The 22,578-nt window shown below is 39.5% G+C and overlaps 1 protein-coding gene across 10 annotated transcripts in view; it reads right to left on the reverse strand.

Moving 5' to 3' along the window:
- The window catches only part of IL1RAPL2 (interleukin 1 receptor accessory protein like 2), a 390,373-nt gene that overhangs the window by 176,678 nt on the left and 191,117 nt on the right, over nucleotides 1-22,578 (reverse strand). For all 10 annotated transcript variants that reach the window (XR_009819683.1, XM_062006928.1, XM_062006927.1 and 7 more), the window contains one exon: nucleotides 13,969-14,242. Coding sequence is in view for 9 of the 10 variants with exons in the window: in XM_062006928.1 (XP_061862912.1) it covers nucleotides 13,969-14,242 (274 nt within the window). In the remaining variant the exon portion in view is untranslated. The remainder of the gene's footprint in view (nucleotides 1-13,968; nucleotides 14,243-22,578) is intronic.

The raw sequence follows: 22,578 nt of genomic DNA on the forward strand, positions 1-22,578 counted from the left end.
CATCTTTTATTTACTGTGAAGAACCCTGTAGAAATTGTATTGACAAGTGATCTAACCCAGCACAGCAGCTCTTTTGAGCTTGCAAGTTCACAAACACAGGAATCTGTTGGCATCTCAAATGTTGGTCAGGATACACTGTGCCATTTCCTCTCTGTCACACGTCTTGCTCCTCTCCCTCTTTCTCTCCCGCCTTCAGGAGATTTCACTCCAATACACAGTGCTATACATATGTGAAGAAGGGTTATGTGCTGATGTTAAAGCACATCATGCAGGAACCATTCCTCCCTCTGAAGGAACTGCTATATAAAATTCTACAGCATGTGACACTGTAGTGGGTCAACCAGCTGCCAGCCACCCACCTAGCTACTCTCTCCCCCTGACAGAATGAGAAGGAGAAAATAAGATGAAAAAGCTCATGGGTCGAAGTAAAGACAAGGAGATGACTTATCCATTACTGTCATGGGCTAACCAGATTCCACTTGGAAAAAAGACTATGATTACAATTAAAATACGTTTGGACAGTGAGAAAGACAAAAAAGCTAAAACATATTTCCCTCACTTCCTTTTTCAACTCCTCTACCTCTATTTCCCCAGGTGGTACAGGGGTTGGGGAATGTGGGTTGTGGCCTGTCCGAAACAGCTCCTCTCTGCCACTCCTTCCTCCTCACACCATCCTCTGCTCCAGCATGGACCCTCAGTGCTGCAGCTCCTGCCAGTAAAACCAGTCTCAGGATCCCTCCATGGCTGCAGGGCAGTCTCAGCATGGAGCCCGCAGCACCTCCCGCCTGGAGCTGTTTCCCACACCCCATCCCTCATTCCTTGCTCTGGCAGCGCTCTGCCCTTCCCTCCACACGTTCTCCCGGAGCCGCCTTGCTGAGGGCTCAGCTGTGGCCTGTGCTGGGGCGGCTGGAACAGGTCTGTGTCTGGTGCTCCCTCAGAGCAGTGCTGTGGCCCTGCTGCCAGTGCCCTGGGCACAGGCACCCATGCAGGTATGCAACAAGTTGGACTAGTAGTTACACAGAAACATTTTGGCCTTAAAACCTTGAAAAATGTAATCCCATAGCACTTCAAACTATCGTCTTCTCCATCACCAAAGAACCCAGACAGAGCTAAATCCAGGTGAGCAGACTGCGAGCTACACCTAACTTTCCTTAGTACCTTAGTAGGGTAGAATAAACACAATCAGCCCAGCTCACAACCGTGAAAACAAGACCAAGTCAAATTCCTATAGACTTGCATCCTTAACAGAGCTATCACACACACAACAAAAAACCCCAAACTGGTTTTGTCATGGTGTTATTGTGAAGCATTTGCACTTTGCACAGCAAGGTTGCACAGTTTCTGTACTTTGTTAGGCATGATGGCAAGTTACAAAGTACAAGCGACAATATAATGAGGCTCATCCTCCCATCGTGCATCATTTTGTCATTTTAATTGATTGTGCCACAACCAAAAAAAGCCTGGAGCAAAACTGATGTGTCGGGTGGTTACTCCCATCAAAAGGAGTTGTGAAGAGCTCTTGCAGGAGATACTGCCACTTTGCCACTGCCTCTATCCATTGCAGCTCTGCTGCAGAGTGGTTTAGCTGAGGCAAGAGGGTGGCACAGCAGACAAAACCTGCCCTGTGCACCTGGAAAGAGTTCCATTACTCAAACCCTGACACTAATGATACTGTTTACTCCTTCCCTGATAATGCTGTTAATTTTTTAAAAAATAATCCAACATGGCCCAAAACAAATCTTTTCTTATGCATCATTTCAACATGTCGCTCTTGACAAAGCGAGCCTGTCGTTAGGAAGAACAGTAAAATGTCTATAGGGACACTTCCTCATGCCTCTAAGCTTCAAGCTAAACAAGTGCAGACAAAACACTGTGTAAAGGCATGCCATGAGCAGGTATTTGCAGAAAGAAGTATTTGCAAGGCAAATAAACAGGCAACTTTCAGAAACCTCTCATTTTCAGCACCGTTAGTTTTGCATATTCAGCAGAACTATAGTCTTCCTCCTTCCTACTCATTTCTCTTCAAAATGCCACCTGTACATTTATGTAATAAAATTGGTGGATATTTCCTCCCACTTTAGAGCAGAAAGGCTCATGTTGCACACTGCTATGATGTGCTTCAGTTCAGAGGCTGTAAAAAACGTCATCCTCTCAAACGGCACAAAATATATTCTTTTACCTGAAAGTTCTCTGAACTGAAAAAAGAAATCATTTCTGGTGGGCTTTTTAGAAAAACTTCTATGATTTAAGTCAACTTTCTCCCAAACTATTTACTTTTGAAAAGAATTACCCTTTTTTTTTTTTGTAGGAAGAAAACAAAGCTATTTAGAAAATGTCAGTGCTTCCTAGTATGCACTGAAAATCCACAGAATGTGGAAACAACCATTCAGTACAATCAATAGTAATTAATCAGTAATGATTACTTAACGTTCCTGAATGAATACAAGTATTACTGAGTGCAAATAAGGTAACATGCGCTCAGTAATAATGATCTGGACTAATCAAGAATAATGACTTTGAATAGTTGTCCATTACTTGATGTTGTTTAATAGTGCTGTCTTTTCTGCTAACAACCCTGCGTTATTTAGACTGTATTTCGAACAGCGCTGGAGGCTACTTCTATTTAAAATGCATCCTGGAACCAGAACCTAAAAATGTAGCATTCTTTTCATTAGTTACAATTAGAATTGAGTAGAATTGAAAAAAAACTAAGTGGCTGGTGAGCACTATCACTTTTGTTCACACTCCATGACCGAGACAATAAATCTACTCAGGCTCATGATGAAGAAAGTCCTGACTAAGCCAACAGCAATAGACTTGAAAGCTTTATGAGTGCTTCTTCACCAGCCACTCACATTAGTGCAACTGCTGGTAATTCAGAAAATGGGAACTTCTGCAGGAATCTCAGTGAATGGAGCAGCAGCCTGCCTTTCGTCTAGATAGTTCAGGATAAGTTATCTTTCAGTCACGTGTAAAAGGAAACCGCAGTTTGATGAGCCTCACTGTGTTTTGCAATTTTGAGGGAAAAGTTCTTCCTCCTTTTGGGGGAGAAGTCTATAGAAGACGAGAGCCATTCCTCCCTGTACTAGGCAAGCTATTCCCCAGGATCGAATCGATTGGAAATGCTATAAAACAGAGCTTCTTAAAAAGATACATTCCTTTTGTTTCAACAAGAAGATTGCTGTGAAATTGACCTTGTTCATTCTATGCAGGAGTTCGTAGATGAATCTGTTAATTTTCCTACACAGAAAAAAACCCTTGTAATTTGAATTGTAATTTGCAGATTAAAGAGCATTTAATTTCACTGGTGTTTGGGAGCATATGGTTCCCACTCTTGTAAGGCCTGGGGTGTAAAGGGGCTCTCTGGAGGTGACAGCTTGAGGGAGAACTCAGAAGGGAGTCACAAAACAGTTGATGGCCACTACAGCATTGTTTTACCACCTGGGTAAACACACAGGAATATTGTGGTGCTGGTCACCACACAGGTCACTCAGATGATGGGAACCCACCTACAGACATCTCTCAGGAAGCCCACAGAGCTGCTGTGCTGGGAGGGATCCAGACCTTTCTTTCCAACTGTTTTCAGGACCCCTGTGTCTGCAAGAGCTCTCCTTGATGAGTTGAATTTGAGGTGTTTATGTTAAGCATCTTTTTCATTTTTCTAAAGGTGTGTAGACTGACAGGCATGAATTCCACATTTATTGCTTTTCTTCTTTTAAAAGCTAAACAGACAGCTTATGAATTTTAAAAAGGAAGATCCATTTTTGTTTTCATGGTCATGGAGTTTGGTGGGGTCAGTGCTCCCAGAAGGTTGCAGAGTGGCAGGAAAGGTTATGTGACCACATTTAATGAGGAAAGCTGGAACATAAGAAGAACAATAGATAATAATGGCAAAGCTGGTAACCCAGGATTTGCTGTCAGAATTGGTGGCTGAAAGGAATAAATAGTAGATGAGGAAGATGCTAGAGGGCTTCCAGTGACGATCTAAGTATTACGAGGCCAAGTAAGAGGAGTTGTATGTAAATGAAGAATACTGAAACCCAAATGAGCCTGGTGGGTTGCAGACAGTCTGCTTTCCACATGTAAAGGAAATAAGCCCAGAAGCCTGAAAGTGAGTCTCCTAATAATTTGTCTTTTCTGAAAGGTTTCCAAACCATTCTTTTTCCAGAGGTAGCTGATTTCCAATGGATTCCATTTCTGTAGGAGACAGCAGTGATTGTATGGGGAACAGGAAGAGGGAAGAAAGAATCACTACACAGTAGAAAGAAAACAATAAGGTCTCATGCTTTCACACTGAAACTAAGATTTGTAATTCCCTATTTCAAGGGACTAGTTATAAATTGAGCCTACTCTCTTAACTGGAAATATGAAGAAGGGTTGAGCTTTGCCAGTGTTCACAAAGCTGTTTGTTCTGGTGGCAAGGCATCTGCAATCCCCAGGCCACCAGGAACTGGCTCTGAACCACAGACTAAAGCCAGCTAAGAATTCAATAGAAAACCAAGGGAGTTTAACAGGTCTCAAAAGGAATGGAAGAAAAATTATGAGTTTGGCTTGACTTTGAAGCAAGGGCAAGAGGGAAAAAGGGAGAATATAAAGAAATGGGTAAGAAGGACATCTCAAACTTAAGTTTCAATCCCTAAATTACTTTTGTCTTGTTTTGGATGCAAGACAATTTAAGACAAGCCTTAAGGCTGAATTCAAATATTCACAACTTTGGACAGTTTTTTGGGGCATTTTTGCCTCTGCTGAGTGAGGACAGTTTGTTAAAATTTTCAGTCAAGTAAAACAATTTTGTCTCTAGTATGCATGGAACCTTCCCCCTCCATTTATTGATCTCATAAAGAAGAAGGAGGCAGCAAAGTGGTTGAGTATTTTATATTTCCTAGATAGAAAAAATCCCTAAGCTTGAATTGTAATAATTATGGAAGAAGATTTGCCCTTTTTTTTCTTTTCCTGCAGGTTCATTTTTCCTTAAGTGATGGAATTTTTATTGCATTCTAAGACTTTGGTCTTAGAACTAAGACTGTGGTGGTAGATCCAAAAGCTAGAAGTGTATTTAAATAAGCAGTACTCAGCAAACAGCACAGCTCAGATTTAGATGTCTCCCAATGTACCTAAACACTCTGGCTGTTCTAATGACCTTTTCCTTGGCTCACCAAGATACTGACTGCAGGAATGTATAGGTCAATCCTCACATATATCTTTGCTCGTTCAGAGTTAAAGAAGTAACAGCAATAATTATACCACAAACTTTGTCCAACTGAAGGTCCACAGCAATTAACGTACTTCTAAGCCTACTACAGGCTGCTATAAGAACGTGCTATGTTATCTGCTTTCAGACTTCACTGAGCATTTGATTTGTTTTCCTCTCACTTCATGAGAATTTTATAAATTTATTCTTGCCTAAGTTTTGCACTTCACATAATGGTTACCAAGTGGTTTCATTGGTACCTGAGCTTGTTTTGCTCGGATCAATGAGGTCATGGTTACTTAAAAAAACCCCAGAGTTATTTATTATCATTGCTTTTTTCAGATCCCACAAATATAACATCATCTCTCAAAACAAATGGATTATTACTTACTCTTCCAAGGTTTCACTCAACTGCTAACTCATTTCTTAGTGACTACCACTGCAACATGTTTGCAGTCATTGTCTGGAACAGACTGAATCCCCATTTATGGTGTAAATCACTCTCAAAGGTTACAAATCACAGACCCTTCAAAGTTTTGGGATTTTTTTCTTATCAATTTTTCAAATGAGAGACTGATACCCAAATAGGAAACAATCAACAGACAGCTGGTACTGCTGTAATTTCTCCTTGAATCATAAGCCAAAAGATGCAGCGTGTGTGGTACCTGGCCTCAGCATAACTCCAAATATTCCTGTCTTGTATTGTGTTTACTCATTGCTGTCACAACTGCAATTCTAATACCAACTCCTATGCATGATAAGGAGAAATCCTAAACCCATGTTACCTCTCCTTTAATATCAGGCTGATTTTTAAGATCCTACTAGTAATACAACATAATGGAAGCATGGTGGCAGAAAATGAAGCACTAAAACAGCACGATGTTACAAATCCAGTGTTCTTGAATTATCTGTACTTTCTTTGATCCTACAAGAGACCTGCACTGTGAATCCAGATAGATGTACTATACAAGGCCCCATTCCCTACAGGTAGAAGTATTCCTGCTGAGCTAACTCATCACTCTTTAAGAATTTTTATTCTTTCTGTACTTCTCTCCTAAGGTTCAGTCGCTACACAAGGCTCACTAGAAACAAGATGACAATTTGAGCTTGACTAAAACATACTAGACGTCCCAAAGGCCTATGTTTTACAACAAAGAAAGGCTATATCAACGCTATTCAAAAGAAAACTTCTGAGCAAAGTCACTGAAAGGTAATTTTAAAAGGCTGATGTTAATGACAGCTTGAAAAACAGACATCCAGGGATGGCTCCTTAAGTCAATCATCAGGAATATAGTTCTCACCAGAGGCACTTAAAAGCAAGACCTGTACTCCTCACTGTGAGTTTAGCCTTGTTTAGGGAATTTTCAGGCTTCCTGGATAATGCAACAGAGAAGAAAACCTGTTTGGATCTGGCAGATGGGTAGAGTTTCTCATGGTTGGGTGTCTCTCACCAAAGCTTAGATCTAAGTTTAATTTGAACTTGGACTTTGGCTAACATCTTTGAGAGGGAAATGTGACACAAAAATGTCAGGATGTGCCTAATACAGTCAGTAATACAGCCATAACAGCAAGGCCATGATTTGAACATTCAGGGATAACCTCTACTCCCACCTTTCTTACCTATCTCTGAGAAAAGTAAGTGACATTGTGATTTGCATAAGGATAGTTAAGGGCCAGGAGGAGCTGTTTCTTTTCTGGTTGCCTTCACACACACATGTACTGGTCCTGCTGACCTCTGCATTGTGACAGAAGCAATTGAAAAACAAACGAATCACCAGTCAGTCATTCCAACAGGGACTACTCAGGCACAGAGAGAAAATCTAGCATTTATGTTCAATCACACAGGTCAACAATGTTACTTGCTTTTGGGGTATTTTTAAAGTTTTCAAAAACGTTAGTTATTAGAAATGAATATATGAAAGTATGACACAGAAGAAATGCAAAAGCCAAAAGAAAATCAAGTTCTCCCTGTGTGTCTCACCTCAGTGCATGAACTATCTGATCTCTACCAGCTGCAGCACACTCTGTTCCAGTAGAAGAAATCCTCTAATTGGCTGGGTTTGCTCTCAGGGAAAATTTCTTCCTTGCCCTTAAGAATTACAAGGCAGCAAGTTGCCCTAAAGTTTGCAACTGCAAATGACTAAGCCCTTTTCATTTATTTCCTAATAATTTTCTATTAGAACTATTAAATTATATTGTCTTACTGAAAAGCCCATTACAAATGACATAAATCTGTGGCACAGGGACAACTACTCCCAGGAAAATATTAAGAAATCCCCTTCCAATAACTTCATAATTGCAACACCATGTTTCTGAGAGCACCAAACACTTTCTCCTTTATTTCTTCCAAATTCACAATGTGTGCATCAGTGTGTCTCCTGCTCTATGTTTTTTTTAATTAGATACCTAGCACACAAATCCAAAGTTGCATTCAGGATACCCATCAGACTTGTCTGCATAGCTAAACCTCACTGATTTTGTTGCCTCAGGGAATAAAACCTGTGGACCTCATAACTCTTCATGCATGCATGTCCTGTTTTGAAGATGCAATGAGGAAAGGCAAGCCCCTCTCCGTTTGTGTATGGGCAATAGAGCATGTAAACCAGTCAACCAGTTATCATCTCGTAAGGTATACGAGGAATGCTGTCATGAAGAACCATGAAGTAAATGTCTTTATGCCAATGAGAGCTGTTTGAGTCCTGTGGCTGAGTCCTTTTGGTTGTGTCTTCCCTTGCCAGAGAGGAAGAAATTATCCTCTAGGATTGCTCACAAGTTTAACTGCCTATGGCTCTGTCCATTTGCACTGAAAAGGGTTGAGCAATAGCTCAGCAATAGGTCTCCTGCACATAAAGTTGAGGGTGTGGGGAAGCAGTTGCTCTACTTTGCATCCTTTCTCTCCACCAGGCAAGGTTTGAAGGCCATCAGAGAAGGCACTTCTTCCACAAGCAATCAGTGACAGTGAGCTGAAACGTTACTGAGGTATTGCTGCACATGGAGCTTTTTCTATGACAATCTGGAGGAATTAGAAAGTAATGTCAGTCATTTTAAAGGTATCTAAAACTGGGGATTTACTATTAGGAAAACTGAAGGATACACAATATTCTCATTCTTGTGGAAGTTGTTGGCATGCTCTCCAGCCACAGAACAACATGGGTGTCTCTACTTGAAACCCTGACTGTTCCTGCAGCATCTCATCGACAGTAAACACTGGCTTTCAGAAAGACAGGATGGATATTTTCCTTTTAAAGCTTTAGAGAAGGAGGGTGAGTGGGTGGAAATATACATTTCACCAGGGAAAAGAAACTAATCTTTGTTTTTCTGTAAGTGTGTCAAAAGAACAGATAGAACTGATTTCTCTCAATAAAGACAATGCCATTAAAATGATTTGCAGTAGCACCACCAGTTTTTACACAATTTTAGATAGAAAAGTAGAAACATTCTGATTCTACTTTCTCCTGCATTTTGAAAAGGCTAAAATATTATACCTCAGTAAGTTAACTTTTACTTTACCATGAATCACACTGACTTTATATTGTATCTGCTCTAACACTATTCAAGTACTGAATATCACATATCACAGGGATTTTGTTTATCATTCAGTTTTAATGGTAGGAAATGTCACATGGTTTTAATGCATGACATTTAATGTTAGTATCATACAGAGCCTGGGAAGATTATGCCATGCTGTATCCATGCACTTGCTCTAAGTGTGAAATTTAGCTGGCTTCTACAGACATTCCTGGGACGGCACAGCCATGAAAGCTGATCACGTACCGGTGGGCAAACCTGAGAGGTAACTATGAGACATGTGACCCACCAGCTGCTTAAATGTGCTCCTCTTGGACATCTGATGATTAAAGACACTGGACCACTAGAAAGCATCACCTTTGGATCTTTTCAGAGTAAGTCTATGGGGTAAAAAAAAGTACTTGCCGGTGAAGCACATGGAAGAAGGTATTCTATGACTAAACTGGAATTACAATAACTTTATTCAAAGGGATTTGGGATACAAAATCCCCTTTGTCATGAACAGTTGAGCCCTGAATAAAGGCAAAGTACCTGAAAATGAAATATTCTCTAATGATTCCAATTCTCTAATGCTACCAACAAATGAATGATTGCATTAAAACACATATTGTAAGAAACATGAGAGATGGCTGCAGAGAAAGCAACCCCTACACTTAACCCTACACATTTTCACATCATGATTTAGTCCAACTTTCCTGTTTGGACTTTTCTCCCTTTTGCTGGGAAGTCAAAATTTCACCACTAAGAACAGTGGTGCAAGTTTCCCTGGGATGATGGGTACATACTGCAGGCTGTAGGCACTTGAAATGAGTTCCTCAGCTCTGCCTAACACCCAATGAAGTGAGAGCACAAAGGCTATGATGCAAACGAAGTTTTACTGACAGCTCTCCAGGCTGTCTAAATCTGATTTTGATTTGCTGGTCATGTGCTGCACAGACATTCAGAAGCCAGAAGGCTTCAAATTTACTATCTCTCTATTTTATTACTGCTCAGAAAGTAATATCTCAATATTTTACCAATGGCTTGGCAAAGGCTTGCTGCTTCTGTGCATGTCCATAGCAATGTTACTCTCCATTAAGAACCGTGCAGATAGAGACAAGGAAAGGGAAAAAGGATACACAGGTTTCCTAACTTGATTTGTTGGCAGTTCTCTGGCATCAAATGCTGGCATTAAAGACCTGCAGACTTATTGCCTCATAGGCATTCAAGACTCTCATGTCCTTGTTATTCTGCATCCTGTACAAAAATCGAGGCTTAATTCCGTCAGCCATCCTGGTGACTGCAAACCTCCACCTCCTGCTTTTCCCTTCAAGGTCCAGACTTTCTAACCTCCTGAGTCACATTATGGGAAGTGAATTATTTTATTTCATCATGATGTTGATTAACATCAACATCAAATACGCACTAATGTTTTACTGATCTTTCTCATAAAACATTTGTGTAGTATTTCAGTTTATTTAAGAGATTCCAGGCATAGTTATTTTCTTTCCTCAGACCAAGAAGTTCTAAGTAGGTCAAGTTCTTGTTCCCTCTTTAAAAAACCAGGGGCTTTTAGCACAGAAAAACAAATGTACTTCTTCAGACAGCAAAAGCAGCACATGATCAGGCAAATAACTATCTTACATACTTGGAACTTTAGAGTCACCCTACATAGTTATATCTAGTTTAGTTTACACATCTGATTTTGGTGTTTTCATCTCCAAATCCTTCAGTGAAGATGCTTTGATCCAGACTGCTGCTCTTAAAATCTCAGAACACCAAACCTCTGTAACATGACAGCTTTATCTGAAAGTGGCATTGCTGGGTACTGGAAGATTTACGGTACATTCAGGGCACGTATTACAAAGAGATCTCCAGAACACAACATTTCTGTATTGGGCAATAAAGACATGATAGAAACATCCCAACATTCATCTGGGAACTGTAATGAAGCACATATCTATCCATCAGTCAGGATCCCTTTTGGATGTTACTGAGTCTTGCTGTAGTAATAACCCTGATTTAGCACAGAAAAGGCATCTGAGAATGAAGCAGATCTGTTGAATTCACACAGGTGAACTCTGCACTCTTTTAAAAGCCCGTGCAGAATCAAGACCCCTTAATATGTCATAGCTATGCTTAAAACTGGAGAAAAATATCACACTTGGGTGTGCATCTGAGTGTCAGCTCAGTGTCAAAATGTACTGTGAGAAGAGAGAAGTAAGTTTCAACACAACAGTAATTTCTTCCTACTATACACCCACACCTGTCTATGGAACAATGTCTAATTGGTTAAAAAATCAGAGGCGTTATTTAAATTATGGTATCAGACCTCAGGTATCAGCCTGCAGAAGCAATCTCTTTCATTATGGCTACTCTAATACTCCTTACCTTTATTCAGTATTACAGGTTCATTTACAAAACAGACACTATGATTATTGAAATGACAATTCTGTAAAAGAAGGAATTCACTGACACTTAATTTTTACCCACCTCCAAATCACTGTCATATCAGCCATTCTGTCACCTGCTCATGTCTGTTCTTTTCAAGTAGCTTTTGAAAATGTCATGTTTCAAGATACTCATGCCTTAAACCTACAAGGACTCATCAAAAAAAAATGCAGCTTCTTGAAAAACAAGGACTTCTTTTTAGAACTGTGAAGAACCTTTTCAACAACTAGGAAACCCAGTGAAATGTGCAGTTGCCATTTTCCCCCATACTTTTCTTATTTTTCACATTGTTTTGATTGGGAAAGAAGTAACAAGTTAGGGGACAGTGAACTGGCATAGCTTTCATCATTGTGACATCCTTTATGTACAACCTGCTAAAAACCCATGGTGCTCAATTCCCTTCTATCAGAGAACTTCCCAACTTGAGAGGGTGTCCTTCCTTTGAAGTCATAATCAACTTCTGGGACAGGGACCTCTTGTCCCCCTTAACACCACATCCAGACACCTCACTCCCTCGCACCTTTTTACATAGACAAGTACGAATTTTTGAGAGAAAGATTCTAAGGTAAGAGACTTGAAGGGGTTGAATGCAGCACACCCTGGCCACCGGGTCAGGCAAAACATGGGCAGCACAGGCAACTGCACCAGGGCCTCCCATGTCCTTGGTGAGTGGCTAGAAAGACATCTATTCAGATTTGAATTGCTTCTGATTTTCTCTTAGAGAACCTAAATGAAAACTTCTTTACTGAGAAAAGCTTCAGAAGTTTTATATTGATCTTGAATCAAAAGCATTTTCCTCCCCTTTTTTCATTCAGCTACAAAACCAGAAGACTCAATTATGCATGCAACCCTAAGCCCAGTGTTGCACACTGATGGACACAGTTATCTCTTCACTTCCACTGCACTGAGTTCTCTCTACCATCTGTTACAAAAGAACACATTTGTAACAGAAACTGTTATTGTTTCTAGAAAATAAAATAATATTCTAAGAATTAGTGCTCTCATTTGTGACCTCTTCATTCTCACAAAGCAGGTGACGCTGGTTAATGACTCAAAGGCAAACATCTGCTTACCCCTCTCCAAAAAAATGGATTAATAAAGCTAAAATTACATAGTTAATGGTGTGGATAGTCTACCACAAAAGCATCATCATATTTCAGAACATTACATCTAGCCCCATTTTAATGAAATTAAAATAAATTACTATTGTTGTTTCCTCAGCTATTTTAAGCCATCTGTGAGTTCATAAATAACAACAGGAACGATATGTTACCAAATCTGTGAAGATAAAAATATAATTCCATAAAGGAAGAAATGAAGTCTTTTATGTGTAACCACTATCTATTCTACACTCCAACATACATCAGGAGGCGGCAAAAATATTTGTATTTATATGAAAAGGTTCTAGAGAAAGCAGGAAAACTGCATAACTGGCAAGGAAGATCTTGTGGCTGCGTGTAATACCTTCCAAGAAGCTTGCCATACAGTTTTTACCTGAAAGGGAGGAGAATGCATGCATTATTTAAGAACTTGCCCCTTTGTTACCAAAACTACTTTGTCATGTAAATGAGTAAGCAGAGAGTTTTGAAATTTCCTGGAATAAAGCACATCCTAGAATTGAATCCAAGATCAATTTTTCATTGTCTACATAGGATTCACATTAAGATTTCCAGAGTATCAAAGTAATAACTTGATTATCACAGCAGTGGCTTCTAATGAAAAAAATACCTCTCCCTTGAAACATGTAAATCACTCTCTTCCTGTAACATTTCAAAATCATGGAGTTCACATTGCACCAAACCTGTGACAGAGCAGCTATTAACAGAAAACTAGTTAACTCCAAACGCTGCAACACAGATTTCACAGTGAGTTTGGCAGATGCATCTGATATCTAAACTGAATGTTGATCCCCAGTACAAACCACCAGACACCACACCATAGTCTTTGATTTTAGTAGCATTCTTCAGGAGCAAAAATAGACCAAGGCAGCTGAGTCAAGGCAGCAAGACAGCAGAGATGGAAAGAGTGCAAATTCTGGGCTCTAAACAGTGCTGTTATTTTGCTGCAAATATTTGACACTAAATGAACCAAACTTGTGTGTAATTTCAGTATGGAACAGCAGCAAGCTTCATTCTCTGACACAAAATATTTTAAAGTGAAATCAAATGAAGTATCTGTAAATTCATTCTAATTCAAAACTGGATCATTTAAGGAAAATGTTTTCATTCATTCTTAAAGAGTTTTCCTTTTTTATCTTCTCATTTTAGGCACAGAGCTGCCATCAACATCCACATGATGAAGTCACGAGCTCCAGCACATGCTTAATTTAAGGCTGATCCGACAGTTCCAAAATACTTCTGAGGCACGTATTTCAGTGCTTTACCAAACAGGGTCCACTTAAATTTATGACAAGTCATAACTGTACATTAAAATAAACCTTTCTTCAAAACTAGACAGAATTGTAACTCCCCATAGCCTAACCCCATCAGAATAATTGAAATTGTGTCTAACTCTTCAACAACTCAGAGGACTTGACAATGAGTATCATGTAACAAAAATACTTCATGACTTAAGAAGTATTCAGCTCCAAAGGCTTATGGCAAATTGACAATTTGAAAATGTTGGACTTACAGCTGTTGGAAAAGGTAACTGATTACCAGGGAAACTAATTTTGAGACAAAGCATTATGTGACACATATAATTATGAGTATACATTATCTGGAAGAATATCTCAATCCTGAGAGCTAAATTTAAACTTTTTTTTTTTTTTAACCAAGACAATCTATACATTCTTAGTCAAAGTTTAACACAATACTCACCTTAGAACACACGTGTAGAAACCACTGTCTTGCAACTCAACCGAGTGAAACCATATTGAATCTTCATCCTTGCTCATCCTAACTTCAGAAAATATAATGGGTTCTTCTAAATCTCCTTTGTTTTTGTACCACATAAGCCTAAGACCTGTGCTCTGGGCCATGCTATAATTAGTTCTGATATAGCTGTAGAAAAGGGCACATTTCACTCGGACTGGTTCACCTGCCAAAGCCATGTATGTCTTGAGATCCACTGACCAGTCAATGCAACCATCAACTGAAAACAAAACAATAATAAAGAGGTATTAGATAAAGACATATGTTTTCAAGATAGTGAAAGGCATCTTGTGAAATGAAATGCAATTAAGTAAAAGAAAAGAACTTTTGCTTTATAACAACACGAAAAGCCTGAAGCAGCTTATTGGCAATTAAAGGGTTTTATACATCTTAGTTACATACAAATGTGAATGTGCAGGCGTTAAATAGAGCACTCTGAGCTTGCGCAGTTCTGTTTATTTAAAATATCATTACTTTCATCTCCAAAACACTAATTCTTTGACAAAACAAGTGTTTTCACCATAACTACTTGCTACCTTTGGAATCAAGTTTAACACAGGAATTGTACCAATTATGAAAAGGGATCTTCTGAAGTTCTGTTCAGCAAAAACTGTTTCATGTGTTTTCCTGATACTTGACTTTAAAAATGAACATATGTCAGCCAGTGCAGTATAAGTTTACTTCTAAAATCTTTTTCTCCCATTATTTTAGATGATTTTAGTTACAATATAACCCTAGAACATGAATATGTATCAACCTGTAATTCCCCCTTTACATATCAGAGACATTTTGATTCAATCTTTCTTATTGTGTGAAAAATTGTAAGCCTGAAAATCAACCAAGAACACAATCAGAGAAAAAGACTGCAAAGGCAGTCAATAGGAAAATGTATTGATCATATCCAGCTACATGCGAGTGGAATATCTTTACCCTTGATATAACTACTTCCAATTAAATCAAGTAAGGTTCAAGTTGCCTCTTATGTATTTACAGTATCAATTCTCAAACTTTAAGTGCTAGGTAATTTCATATACTTGTCATTTCATCTACATCTTCCACAGCATTCACTCATTAGGTGATTTTTTTATTTGCTTCCTAAACAAATGCAGTGAACCAAAACTTTCACACGTGACAGATTATCAGATCCAGTCCTCTACAAAAGAAATGTCTTCTACTGCCTTTAAATGATGTCTACCATTTTTTCCAGGCTTTTCTTGAATCCTTCAAAACTAACTGTGATAAATGGAAGGTTTTAATTTTCCTATTGTAGCAAATCAGCTTTAATTGTACTGCAACCATATGAACCATGCAAATGAACCATATTTAAAACCTGTTGACACTGACCACTTTCAGATATTTCTCATACATAAACTTCCATGTAACATCTTGTTGTAAAACAAGATTTACTTGTAAACCAAACTGACATGGGCTCGAGGAAGAAGGGAAATTCATTACTCAAAACTACACTTCTACTGCATCTGCTGTCACAAGGGTATTGACAGTGGAGACCGGATGATGCCTCTGCCCAAGCATCCGCTCCTGCCACCCACCCCATGGGCAGATGCAAACATTGCAGATGGTTGTGTCAACTAACTTCTTACTGCAACAAAAAGAGCCCCCAAACCAAAACATTCACTTGAAGTTCTGTACACAGTTTCAGTTAACTTCAATTTTCATTTCCATTCTCATTGTTCTGAAAATATCCCCCTGATTTAAATTAAAATTCATTGCTTCTTGCTTTTAAGGGCTGCTGTTAATGACACAAAATGAAAGGCCGGTAGCAACTTAATGACTTTCCCTTTCTTCACTGCTGCAGCAGCTCTTCCTCTGTGTTCTTCCTCTCATAGGTTAGTGCAACACAGAATAGGACAAGTTTGGATAATCATTACTTGAAAATCATGTGCTGAAATATTTGTTCTCAGTGCATCTCCTCTAGGTTTAGAACATCCTTCGCTGTGACCAAAGTTGCACACTGTAACTCAAACACCCTCCTGTGAGGATCCCATGAAATACAGCATATATCTCTCTGTGATGGTGTATAGACATCTGAACTGGAAAAGAACCCAACTCTCTCAGTCCTACAAACCCATAAAATCCACTTTCTCATTAAAACCTGGCTCTGACATCCTACACTGTTTTATATAGGTGGCTTTGAGGGCTTTTACATTGAGTGGGTATCAATGTATTCCATGCAGAGCTTCCTCACAAATGCTCTGTCCTTTTTTTAACTCCTGCTCTTTAGGCTGGCTTTTAGCTTACAGCCACCTTCTCTGAGGAAGGGATGTGAAAGGCAACACTGAGCTCTCCAGATAGCTCATCCCTTTTCTCCAGGACACACAGGTATTGTCAAAGGCACAAAAGTCTAAGGAGGGACATAGGCTGAAATGAATAAGAGTGCCCAGAACTGGAATTTAGATCCAAACTAACTCATCTGATCTAATTAATTCTGTCAATCTTCTGTCTACATGACATGATAGGATTAGATTGACACATGCTTTCGAACCTCTGCTGGTTCAGCAAAGTTAAACCATAGTAAAGTATAACTGACATTCAGACACACACGGATAGCCTGTGGGTCAAGCAGAAGTGTGCCAGGTTTTCATTTATTTCACAGATCAGTCACAATTAGAAAGACTTACAGAACTACCTACTGACCCACTGTGGAAATCCAGCTTTGGAAGATGAAAATGCTTCTCTTTGCCGTAAAATTCCTCTCACACCCACACCAAACAACTTGTCAAAGCAGATCTCAAAAGGACACTAAGCATCCTTCAATGTCATTCAACATGCCTAATCTTCCACTTCACTTTGGAAATTTTTTTCTCCTTTCTTCTGTGCACTCATATACTAGTTTATTTTCAACATTACAATGGCTGGACTGTACAAAGCACCGTGAAACAGACGAAAGACATAGGAATGGTAATTTACAGCCAGGTCATTAGAGTGGCTAAAACTCAATTCTAGGTGCCCCAAGCAGAGAGCAAGACCATGAGTCCGGTGCTTGGCTTGTTATTGCCAGCACTTCCGTGGAGGCACTGGGCACGGTGACCCAACCCCAGCCCACACATCTACATCTCAAAAGAAGAAAAGAAAGAAAAAGAGATTTACACTAGAGACTCATTTTTCCATTAACAGTATCCAAATGGAAAAATTTTGGCAGCCAGCAGCGAGTTTGACCCCAACACAGCGAGCGCTGCAGAGAGGGAAGGTGCAGACCGGCTGCCTGCCCATCAGCCCTGCCTACACCCGCTGCTCCCTGCAGCAGCTCCCTCCCCACAGCATGCCAGGAGGCGGTAATTACAGACAGGAGAGCACACGGGGAACGGGGTAACCATCCATTATAGGGTTGATGACACGTGCAGAGGGGAGAAGTCTTGCAGAGCACCTCGACTAAATCTTAATTATTGAAGAAAGATTAATCAAACAGGGGATGACTTTCCCCTTGCTCTTTTTTTTTCCTTGTTAAACACATAGTCAAGAATGTTTCCTCTTACAGAGCTGTAGAGGCTAAAATCTAGGTCAGGCTCCCTGTGCTCACGTGGAAGCTGGAATTTTTCCTCTTGCTGTGCTGTCAGTCACTGGAGCGTGAGCATTGTTAGATTCCTTTGGAGTATTCTCCAAGCTGTCATTACAAATGACTGGAGCTGCTTAGGTGGAGTTTAGCCTTCCATTATGCAGAACAAAGTTTGCTGTCATTTTTGTGGGGTTGGCTCTCAATATGTAATATAGTCAGGAAGGTAAGAAAAGCAAAAATAGTAGAATTAGAGAGACATTTACTATGCAATAAATTTGTATACATCTTTTCTCTGCTACTCAATAATGAGTTGAACCTTAATAAGTGCCTGACTGAAAGGCCACTCCAATTAAATCCTACCTATTGTGGGTGTACTTTAGACACTTTAAATAAAGACAACTATATGAAACATCTCTAAAATGTGGAGTGGTTTAGCCCAACTTCCTAAGGAAGTTTGCCCATCTATCCATCAGTCATCCCACCCTGTCAGCATAACTTCTGATCCAAGTGACTAAAGTCAGTCCTATTTCATAGAACATGAAAGTGTTCAGGAACACAAGAGCCATATGTGTGTGCAAAAGAGAGTCCCACTGCCCCTGTGGGCAGGGACATAGCACAGTTAACCACGGTGGGGCCCCACTGGGCCCATCCCAGTTATCCACCCAGACTAATGCACTCTGAAGAGGCAGTGAATTGAAAATGAAAGCTGCAAAATTATTAAGCAAATTATAGATTAAGTTGGCTGACCACAAGTTACTGTACTTTTATGTTAGCAATCACCCAAAGTGTGCACTGCGCCTCCTTCCCCAGCACTTCCCGGTAATTTCCCACTCTTATTTTAAATAAATCTAGTTGTCTACAGAGTCTAGATGCATTTTAACATGAACTATAATAATTTATGAGCAATTATACAAGAGTATGTACATAGTCTCTGAGTAATTTGTCTTTCTGCTTGCTGTCGTATAAATAATTTTTTGCACGGCGACTCTGCCTATAATAATTTTTGCAGAAATCTGTCACCTACAGCAATTTATATCATGGCACTGTTAAACACGTTTGTCTACCTTGTTACCTGAAAATCTCATTTTAAATTGAAATCATCTACAAATAAATAATTAAAAGAAATAATATACTAGCTAATGTATTAAATTTATTGCTCCACAAAGCAAGCAATTCCTGTGATTGTAAATACAGAGTCAGGAAAAAAACCCCACAACACTCCTCTGATACAAGAGTTATATTTTTATTTACATCTCAGCCACAGAACAGCAGAGTCCAGGAGCTGATATCCATCATGCTTAGGGGTTGCAGACACACAGCAATGATAGATGCACTCTATTAAGGATGTCCGGAAAAGGGATGCCAATTTTTTAGACTCTTAAAGGGGAGAAATCGGTTACAGCCCATGAATTTTAGGCAACTTGATATTTTCAGCTCTTGATTCTGAGAAATAGGGAGCACACCCTGCATTTGAGTACACACAGTAATGAACTGAACAGCTTTGGCTGGATGTGATCTTCACAAAGGGTCAGGGTGTTAGATCAGCCTCACTGTACACAATTGGTTTCACATCCCTGCCTTTCTGGCTGTGCTATGCTAATGCTGCTACGGTGCTTGCAGACCCCTGCCAGCATCTCATCACAGCCTGGCGCTGCCATATGAAACCTGTCTGTCAGCTGAGCCCAGCACATGGTCCCCTGCCTCCTCCCAGAGCCCTTCTCTACCCCTCACACCACGAGGCAGGAAGCTGAGCCACCTAAAACTGACAGAAACCACCCCCAAACACATCTATCTATGATTCTTTAAATACTCCAGTACCCAGAGATACATTGGTTAGTCAGAGAGCACATTTCAAACAAAACTGTTTAGGGACTACTTTGCACAATTTTCCAAATCGTGGATGTCACCACCAAAGCAAGGTAAGGTCTTTGCTTGTAGAGCTCCCTCAGCTTAGCTGACCTACCAAACTGGATGGCTGAAGGACGCTCTCACAATAATTAATAAACAACATCTGAGCTGGCATCTCTGACACAAAGAGCACGTCACCCAGTTTTACAGGGGAGAAGGAGAAGCCTATGCTGGGGGCACTTCAGCAGGGTGTGGAGGGTGGCCTTCTCCAGCAGCAGCCCACTTCAGCACGCAGGAAGGAAACAAGAAGGAAGTTCAAGGAAATCATCTGTGATGCTTTCTTTCTCTGAGTTAGTTTCACCCTTCTTTGAGCCAAGTAAACACCAGTTTTTTACTCTGACTATGCTCATATTTCAAACTGCATTTTAGAGAAAAAAATCAAACAGCTGTCCCCTGAAGGATATAGTAAATAAATATTAAAACAATCTGTTAAGAGATGAAGATCACTTAGAAAACCACCTTCAATCTTGAGAAAAAAACAAGTTTATCACAATTCAAGCTGGGTGAAATTTGCAATGTTTCTCCTACTAACCTGTTAACAATTTTAATCTAAATAATTCATTTCTGTCACAGTCACATCTTGATTCAGCAATCATCAACCAAGACGGTTTTGCTATAGGAACACAACATCCAAGAAGAAGATTGCTGTCAGACTTTGTAGTTTGGTTGATCTCGATGTTTTGAATCTAGTAAGATTTAGACCATTTAAACTTATTGGCAAAAATGTTTCAGACTTTCAAAACACATCAAAGTGCAAATATCCCCAAATTCCTAAATCAAATCAAGACGCGTGCACAGAGACTTCCTTAGATTTGGCAACATGCAAATGTTTCTCCAAATGCAGCTCATAAATAAGGAAAAATGCTTTTACTTATACATTGGCTAAGGTTTTTTCCACGTTTCGATCAAAGCTTCAAATTTCTATAAAATGGGCTAAAACATTTTTACGACTTTCATATGCTTTGGGGTTTTTTTGTTTGTTTTTTTACCAGCTTTTCTTATGAGGCACAGCTAACCAACTCAACTCAAATGTCAAACATTCCAGCCGAACACTCATCATTTCCTTTGAGGTTAAACAAACTGTAAATATATACTGCCAGAGGTCCAAATAATGGATTGGTTTGTCCTGCCTTACATATGCATATGGAGCCAGAAGCATTTTAGACTCAACTTCAAAATGCAAAAGAAAGACCATATGAGTAGATCACCAATCTGTAAAATTCTTTAGAAAGTGGAAAATAAAACCAGCATGGACTCTGAATAAATTCTCAGCTTCCAAGAGCAATGGCATATTAATGAGGTCAAGACTTAGAAATTATACCTGAAGAACAAAACTCTAAAGTAGCGTCAGTAGAATTTACTAGTCAGGAACATTTCATCCTGTAACACTTGTCAGAGACAGCTTTCCAGGTGGCACCTCATCACAGGGATTTTCTGGAATGCTTGTTGATGGAAAGAAGAGCAAATCACAGCTGGCAGGTTAGATTTTGCTGGGGACAGGGAGCTCTGAAACACATTATGTGATGGAAAGGAAATCTCTGGTCTCATCATATTCTTTCTGACTTCTTCCAAGTCAGATGTTCCTGGAAACAGATGGACCTGAAGTGCCCTTCCAAAGCTGTGCTCTTTGCTTCGAGCAGGTTGCTATGCTGAGAGCAGAGAAAGAGAAGAGTAGGACACTAAAGCTCCTGTTTGAAATTCTGCGTATTTACCCTAAAAATGAGTGTTTGGTGACTTTGCTTCTCCCAATCACTTCAATATCTGGCAGGTTTTTTAAAGAGTCTCTGTTGAAGTAAACAGTGCAGAAATTGGAAGTTATAAAGTTTTAAATATTCAGTGTAATGCCTTGATTCTACATAGCTACCACCACATTAGAAAACAATGTAAAAGACACCTTGAAAATCAACAGCAGTAGAGCCAGGACATGAACAATGAAGAAATCAGGCTTCATGGCCTCATGCTTTCATATATTTTGTGAAGTCCCAGCCATGGGTTCAAGGACTGTGGCCCAGCCTGTCCTGTCTTCTCAGCATCCCCAGCACTGCCTGGCCCCCGCCCTTCCCACTGCAGTTCATCTCCTGCTCTGGGGCAGGCAATTTGGAAGACTTGGGGGAAAGTTAATTTGCAAAGCTCCTGCCTCTGCCCAGCCTGACTTTGCTCCTACAGAAGTGAAGCCAACTATGTGAACAAGTTATCCAAACAATTAAACTTCTCTTCTTGTTTGTGGATCCATAAATGAATCACAAATTCTTCAAAGTCAGCCATGAAATAACAGCATTAAATTAGCACCTCTCTCCATTTTTTCTTTATCTCACTGGTAAGGGAACATTATTTTAAACAAAAAGTATATTGTTCTAGATTGCAGTGTCCAGATCAGTCACATGACATTACATCTGCTTCTTGGACTGAACTGGTAGCAAAACTTTCCTGTTAAAATTGAAATTCTATAAGCAAACAACTCAACTACTCAACCAGCTCAATGCAAACACAGGTACAAACCCTATCAAGACTGTTCACCCAGCTCTGAAACCCATCTGGGCCACAATACTTTTTTTTTTTTTCACAATGCACACAAAATCTAGTGAATAAAAATATTTCCATTTTCTAAGCTCTTAAAAGAGAAAAAAACCCCACTTTTTAAATATTTTCCAAAAGAATATTAACATTTTTAATAGCTTTTGATTCTTAAGAAAGTCAATGATCGATGGTAAAGCACAACGAGAGATTTCCCAGCACCTCTGATCCTCCTTTGGTGCACAGAACTACCTTTAGATAAGTTAGATGGAAAAACAATGAGTATCTAAGAAATGGGAGAATAATATCTGACTCAAGTAATAAGTGAAACAGATAAAAAAAAAGTCCATTGCTGTTATAAATAAAAATTTAATCCTAAGATTTGAGGTAAGGAGCAACACACTAGAAATATGCTTTATACCAGGAGATATACACAATTAATATTTAAGTTGTGTTGACTGTACATGAGCTCCTTAAGAGGACGCTCTCTGAGATGGCTTTAATATCCTCCAGACAGATACATTAACCCACAGAGACTTTCACACACTTGTGTTTTCAAGTCTTTAGCACCGTGCAAATTTCAGGAGCAAAGCTGAATTCCTGTCAATAATTGATGAGTC

The sequence above is a fragment of the Colius striatus genome, chromosome 13 (assembly GCF_028858725.1).
Source record: "Colius striatus isolate bColStr4 chromosome 13, bColStr4.1.hap1, whole genome shotgun sequence".
Lineage (NCBI taxonomy): Eukaryota > Metazoa > Chordata > Aves > Coliiformes > Coliidae > Colius > Colius striatus.